This window comes from Neopelma chrysocephalum, unplaced genomic scaffold (genome assembly GCF_003984885.1).
Source record: "Neopelma chrysocephalum unplaced genomic scaffold, ASM398488v2 Primary Assembly neopelma1_97517, whole genome shotgun sequence".
Lineage (NCBI taxonomy): Eukaryota > Metazoa > Chordata > Aves > Passeriformes > Pipridae > Neopelma > Neopelma chrysocephalum.
Genome location: NW_020926159.1, coordinates 1322481 through 1329799, shown reverse-complemented (window position 1 = coordinate 1329799; position 7319 = coordinate 1322481). Strand labels below are relative to the sequence as shown.

Genomic DNA, 7319 nt, shown 5'->3' with positions numbered 1-7319 from the left:
GATTTATCCAGGTGCTTGGGGAAACTACCTGAGAACATTATAGAGCAAAGCTCTGATCTCAGAGTTGTGTACTCACCTTGTATTTCATTAACTGTCAAATACCTTTTGGATTCAAGGGATGAAAATGAAATTAAAAAATCTATTTTCCTGTGCATAATTATTTAAAACTATTTCTCAAATTTTTGATCACTTGACAAGGGGAGCATTTACTGACTTTATCCAAAAGTACTTTAATCCATGATTCTCCTGCATACCAGCATCTTAATTTTTGCTTTGTTTCATTAAGGGTGATTTACTTGTGAGCAAATGACTGTGTGGGTTTTGAACTGCCTGAACCGCATGGATACCTTTTCATTTTTTTTTTTAATACTTTCAAAAGAAAGTGTGGAAAAGGGCAGTAAGTAGGAGTCAAATACTTACACAAATACTTACTTTCCACACAAGGAAAGCTGAAATAGCAGTAATTGAAGAAGGAGCTTCTGCATTACAGGGATAGATAGGTACAGGTTAATTTTTTTAATTAACTATTTTAATTTTTTTTTTTTCCTGAGACTAGGTGATTTTGTGATAGGCTGGCTGTTCTTAGGATGTTGTTATCTTGGGGTTGTCATGCACACATAAGCAGAAAAACATAAACCAGGAACATAAATCCAGACATTTAGGAAGTGGTCTTAGCTTAACTTACTTGATGTTGGATACACTTTATTCAGTGTAGAATGGTCAGACTGTGGCTTTGATGAGTTTAGAAGACCCCTCTAGGAGCAGGTTCACTGTTGATCAGTCTGTATGGAACTGTGAACTTGTGTGATATGACCTGGGAGCATCTGAAACTTCAATTTCACAAGCCTTGGCTTCAAGCAATAAGTTATAAGCTACAGATTTCTTAAGATATATCAGTGACATTCATCTCTATCCCATATCAACCCTTTCTTATGTTCAAGCAAAACATCTGCATGTCCTCTCATGTAACACTTCAACGTTCCTTCTGTATCGACTCCTCTGCCTTGTTTGTAGGTTATCCAGTCCAAATCCAGAGGACAAGATGGGTTAACATCATCAAACTAGACTGATGGGGACAACTGAAAACTCAGGCAAAAAGGGAACAGGGCTGCCACCTCAAAGTGGTGTTTGGGGCCACTGAGCTGGGTTGGGTTTCTCTGGTCTCAGTTTACCTCATGGTAAGAACCTTGGCACTGAGAATGAGAACTGACTAATTTCCCTCCCACTGAGAAGAAAAGAGATCTTTATAAGTGTGTGCAAAGCATACCATTCACTGGTATGAATGTAAAGAGATTAAATGTCTTCATGACAAAATTAAAAGTTCTAGAGCCTATACTCCTGCACAAGCCCTGTGTCACTTTTTTTACAGAGTCCCTCCTCCTCTGAAGGTGTGGCTGGCTCTGGCTTTTATTTCCATGCTCCCCCCAGAAAAGACAGAACAAAGCTGCTAGGAACAGTATACCAATTTAGAACAACTTGGATCAATAAAATTATAGATTTGAGATTCTGAATGAGGACTCTCATCATTCCCTGTGCAGAAGCAGCCACAAAGTGGATGTATTTTTATAGTCTCCTCACTTCAAGCACTTTGGAAGGGTGAACTCCAACACTGCAAGCAGGTAAGTGATCAGGTGGGCTATACATATCAATATTTTTTCCGAGTCTAAAAGTATTTCCAGGCATAAAGGTCTTAGAACTGTCCTTAAGTAAAAGTAGCTGTGTATTCAAACATGTACTGATGCTGCCTTTAGGTATAGTTGCATGTACAGTGATGCAGTGATCCAGAGACAGTTTTTCCATTGAATGTGGTGAGAAAATGGAATATAAGCTTCAAGGAAGGTAAATACCTACATGTAATCATAGAATCATAGGAGGGTTTGGGTTGGAAAGGACATTAAATCTCGACTGGTTCCAACCTCCTGCCATGGGCAGGGACGCCTTCCACCAGATGAGGTTGCTGACCTGTGATCCTGAGGGGTGGCTGTTCATAAGATGTTCCTTAGCAGGAAGGTGGATACTTGATGGCTGCAGTAATTCTTAAGGTGTGTTAATATTTATAACAAAATGCAGCAAAGGGAAATGCTTTTAAGATTAAATGGTGCACATTTGAGAGGTAAAAGGAAGAATGAACATTGTGCTACCTCTGAGAAACCTTAGGATTTGAATTCTCCCCTTAGACTTTTTAAGTGAAGTTACTCTTTTTTTTTTTTTTTGGCCTCTCAGAAACTTTTTGGTTTTGGAAATTTTTTTGTTTGTTTTACACAGGTACGTTCTGAAGCAAGACACTTGTGGGAGATACTGTATTTTATGAAATTAGCAATTATGCCAACTCAGTTCCTTCACATTATCTCTTTTTAGAGTGAAACTTTATATTTCCTATGTGTTCCCAGCAAGAGAGATGCTGGTACTTAACTGCTCCAGGAAGCTACAGATGCTTGAGAAAATGTTAAGGAAGAGTTTTCCTGAGTCCCTTAAGGTAACGCAGCACTGACCTTCATTTTCTGTGGTATTTCCATCAGTGATTTTGGATGTTTGTCAGGGAATCAAAGCTGTAGGGAAAGGGTTGTGCTTCCTCTGGACTGACTGATAGTCAGATAACTGCATCTGAGATATGGAGTCAAGGAATGGTTTGTCTTGGAAGGGATCTTAAAGCTCATCCAGTTCCAATGCCCTGGTATGGCCAGGGACACCTTCCTCTCGATCAGGTTACTCCAAGCCCCATCCAACCTGGCCTTGAACACTTCCAGGGAAGGAGCAGCCACAGCTTCTCTGGGCAACCTGTGCCAGGGCCTCACCACTCTCACAGGGAAGAATTTCTTCCAAATCTCTAATCTAAACCTGCCCTCTTTCAGTTTGAAGCCATTCCCCCTTGTCCTGTCACTCCAGACCCTTGTAAAATGTTCCTCTCCAACTCTCTTAGAGCCCCTTTAGGTACTGGAAGGTGCTCTAAGGTCTCCCCAGAGCTTTCCCGTCTCCAGGCTGAACAACCCCAACTCTCTCAGCCTGTCTTATCCTTTGATCCTGATTACTAACCCAAGTCCCTGTTCTTAAGAAAAGAACAACATTGGTCCACCTCCTCTCCATGGTGATTAGGGTTGGCATAATTAGATAATGGTTTATCTTCAAGGTATTGTGCCTTACTGGTCAGTATGTAGGTATCAACCCACATGAGATGTGTGTGTGTGAAGTTTCAGCTCTGTGTCACTGGTTCAGTCCCTGGTTTACAACACATGGTAGCATGTCTCAAACTGTCTTTCTTCTATTGGCTCTTCCTCCTGCAGGTTTATGGAGCTGTGATGAACATCAGCCGAGGGAACCCCTTCAGGACAGAAGTGGTGGTGGACTCATGGCCAGACTTCAAAGCTGTTATCACCCGGCCACAGAGGGAGGTAGATGGAGGTGGTTTTTGTCTTTCTTTCCGAGAGGTGGATCCAACATGACTGGAGCCTTCCTCCCAGCTTTCTGAGGGCTTTATGGATGGAGCCAACTGTATCTGGGAAGTGTGTAATGGGGAGCTGGGAACCATAAAGTGCCATAGGACATCCCGGTGGGTGCCAGCACAAAGCACACTATAGGGAGTGCTGCTTTTTCCTGAGACATTCTACCTAGGAATTATAGCATAAACAAACTTAGTTATGAAATACACACTCTAATTGATTGTAATTAGCCTGATTACACTGATTGAAGATTAACTTGCAGAGTTTATGCAGAGACACATTTTACCTGCACTCATGCCACTTGACCGAACCTCTCCAAGGATTCTTTGGTCTTTCCAACCTTTGTACCGACAGACACACAAAAAAAGAACCTTAGTGACCTTATGGTGGGGCGGATGCAGCTACAAGCTGAAAGAAGGGTCCTTCTGCATTCCTGTAGTCCATGACAGGCTGTGCTACAGAGGGTTTCAGAGGGGGCATTGCCGTAACTCCCTCTGTCCACTGTGATAAAGCAATCTCTGAGCTGCACAAATTTGTGGATGCTTCCCCAACTCTAGGCTCAGATAACAATCCCTTCTTCTTGTAGGCTCGTATGAGGTACAACTAAATCCTTATCAAGGTCTCTGGGACAACCAGCAATGAAGGAGTCAGCACAGGATGTGAACAATCCCCAGTGAACAATCCCCAGCTGGCAGTTTGAGTGTTTCCAGCCTGTTTTGGAGAGTAAGAGGGTGTAATAGTATTGATGAGGCCAGGCTGTGCTATTTCAGCTCTTTCAGGGGCAGGGAACATATTTTGTTTTCCAGAAGAGGTGTGGTCTGAAGACCTTAGAAACCAAATAACATTTTTTTATGTCTCTGGAGTTGGCCTTTAGTGAGTTTTGATTCCAATGTGAAAAATTTGTGTGTGTGAAGGGGCAGAATTTGTAATTCTTCCATATTTTTTCTCCCCAGAATGAGACGGATGACCTTGACCATTACACCAATGCTTATGCAGTTTTCTACAAGGAGCTGGAGACTTACTGGGAACTACTGGAAAACACAAATGCCATCAACTGGGGACAAATTTTTCAGATTCAAGGTGCAGTCCAGTTTTACTTGGTTCAGAGTAAACAGAATGGATAGTCTTCATGGACTATAAACATTGCCATTCTGCTCTACAGAAATAGTGATTTTTTTTTGTACTTAAGCAAAAATCAAGATCTAGGATGTGGAAGTTTTTTAGCTTTTTGAATTTCATACATATCATATTCACTGCTACCATTTCAAGTTCTGCTTTCACATAGATGAGGTTATTTCCTTGTCAGGAAGGCATATTTATTGATGTTTAATTTTGCTACTGGCCATAGGATTCTATAGACAACATACAGATTGAGCTGAGCAGTAAATAATGTGTTATTAGAAGTTTAGTGAGAGCCAGTGTTTGAAAGCTGAACTCAGACAAGACCTAAAAAAAGAATTTTTTAAAAAAACCCACTTTATTTGTGAAGTGCCTTAATATTTATCTTTGTATACACAGGGCTCCAGGATGGAATATGTGAAATATCCAGGACTGTGGCTTTATCCAAGCAAGTAGATGTGAAGACATCCTCTTTCCAGATGGTTATCCATCCAGACCCAGACATGCTGCCAGATGTCAAACTTCAGTATGTTTGAGCACTCCATGTCATTTACTGAAGTCATTACTGTAGTGATGTATTTCCTAAAAGTACATTTACATCCAAAATACCAGGAAGACTGTTAGGCTTTCTCTGTGACTGGCTCAAAAACCTGACTAAGGAATTACTTGGTAAGGAAGGAACTATTAAATACTTATCAAGATTTTTCTTTAATTAGTCAATCACTTTTGCATTTTTACATTTCAGGATACTCCCCATCCCTTCCTCCTCGTGTATACATGGGATCCACAGATCTGCTCTCCATGTCCTTTGACTTTCCTGTGTCAAAGCTTCTTAGATTTGATAGGTGGATCTCGGGTTCCTACCAAATTTGTTTTTCACAGAGCGAGCTTTACATAACTCCTTGAGTCTAAGTTTTCTAACATCCCTCTGCTGGTAAAATATTGGTCTGACATCAGAGCAGAAGAGTAGGGAAATCAGAGGCTTCACTCTTCCTATAAAAAATTTCTCTGCCACGTATTTGAAATCCAGAAAGAATCTATCAGTCTTGGAGGATGAAAGACTGCAAATGAAATCCTTTCCACTCCTTTGTGCCACCTAATGTCACTCACTAAGGCTCCTTGCCTTCCTTAACATATTCTCCAGTCTTTCAGTAAGGAATAAGGCACTTCTGGAGTGTGTTGAGTGGATTCAGGAGCTTATAGAAAACAAACCCCAAAACTGGAGAGGCGCTGCCCTCTACAATTATTTCTAGATCTCCAGCCTAATGAATTCAGCTCACTTTGATTCCCCTTTCTGATACAGACCTGGAAATCTATTTGGCTGAAGAAGGCAGCTTTAAATGTAGTGCAGTTGCTTGGAGAATGAGGGGCACAGCTTTATGCCTCACAGTCTTTCTGTGCTATCCCTTAGGATGGACCCCAAATTGACCTTGGCTCACCTGGATGTCTCCCATGCCGGCCTGCTCAGCAAAACCTGGTCACGGGGAGGCAACCCAAGGTGCCAGAAGTATCTTGCTGGCCTCATTTGCTCCTTCCCCAGTGCCTGTGTCTTGGATGAACATGGGAATCCCCTCTCCTGGAGCCTGACAGACCAGTTTGCCACCATGATTCATAATTACACCCTGCCAGAGCATCGAAGGAAGGGTTACAGCAGGCTTGTGGCTACTGCTCTAGCTAAGACATTGCACAGGTGTGGCTTTCCAGTTCAGGGTAATGTCCTGGAGACAAATATCCCATCAATAACATTGCTGAAAAGCATGAATGCCCAGTTCCTTCCCTGCTCATTTTTCAGAGTGATTCATACACCTTTTCATTTTTTAGCCAAATCTCACTTGTAGTCAAACCTCACAAACCTACATTCAAATCAGCTTTTTTGCACTGCAGGAGAACTTTGGTGGAATTTAATAACTTAGGTGAGATCAGAAATCATAGGAGAGTTTCCTATGTAATCTAGAATCAAAGGTAGTAACTGCTCATGACTTCTGTGCTCAAGGAAATCTGTGCTCATGGCAATTCCAAATGACTGGGCAATGGTTCTAAGTGTAATAGTGTTGCTGTAATTCAGTTGAAATTGTGCTGCTTCTGACTGAAGAATTATTTCTTCTGTATAACCATTTTCTAGAATATCTACAGCAGGATCCTTGGACATCTCTAACCCCATATGCCTGTCTTGGAATAAGTCCTCAAGCCTCTCCTTTCCCTAATGTGGCCTAAAATGTGAAATTAAGCAGAGAAATCTGCTTAATTAAGCAGAGAAATCTGCAAGGAGCTGTCTGAACTAAAAAAAAAGCTTTATAAAGAAATCTTTTAATGTCTAATACAGCAACAAGTCTGTTTATGCTTATTTAACAAGTCTCCTTTATGCTCAAGACAAATCTATCTATCCATCTTCTACTTGTGGTAGAGCTAAACACGCCAACACTGGATAAAATCTTACAGCACTGCTGGTAAGGTTCCTCACAGTCCTCAGTTAAATACTTAATGTGAGCTACTAAGATTTGGCCTAAAGCTTGTGTTTATATTCTGAACTGAAAGGGCACCTCACAGAAATTCTGTTCAGAATAAAAGGAACCTCTTTTTGAAAAGGAGATTATCTAAAGCCTAAGTGGGAACCAGTTTTGCCAGTCCTGCCTGGCAAAGGAAGGAGAGCAGAGGGTGGAGGATGGACAAAGAACAAAGAGTCCAGGTGGTGGAAAGGAACCCTATGAAGCTCTGCAGGTGTATTCCTGAATTTGTCTGTGAAACAAAGATGGAAACAGAGAG

At 41.4% G+C, this 7319-nt stretch overlaps 1 protein-coding gene across 1 annotated transcript; it reads left to right on the top strand.

The window, feature by feature from the left end:
- Positions 1 to 14: 14 nt before the first annotated feature.
- On the top strand, positions 15 to 6626 carry GLYATL3 (glycine-N-acyltransferase like 3). The gene is made up of 6 exons (XM_027672736.1): positions 15 to 1619; positions 2391 to 2476; positions 3282 to 3389; positions 4391 to 4517; positions 4956 to 5082; positions 5968 to 6626. The coding sequence occupies exons 2-6, from the start codon at positions 2399 to 2401 to the stop codon at positions 6392 to 6394; spliced, it is 867 nt and encodes a 288-aa protein (XP_027528537.1). The 5' UTR covers positions 15 to 1619; positions 2391 to 2398; the 3' UTR covers positions 6395 to 6626.
- Positions 6627 to 7319: the final 693 nt, after the last annotated feature.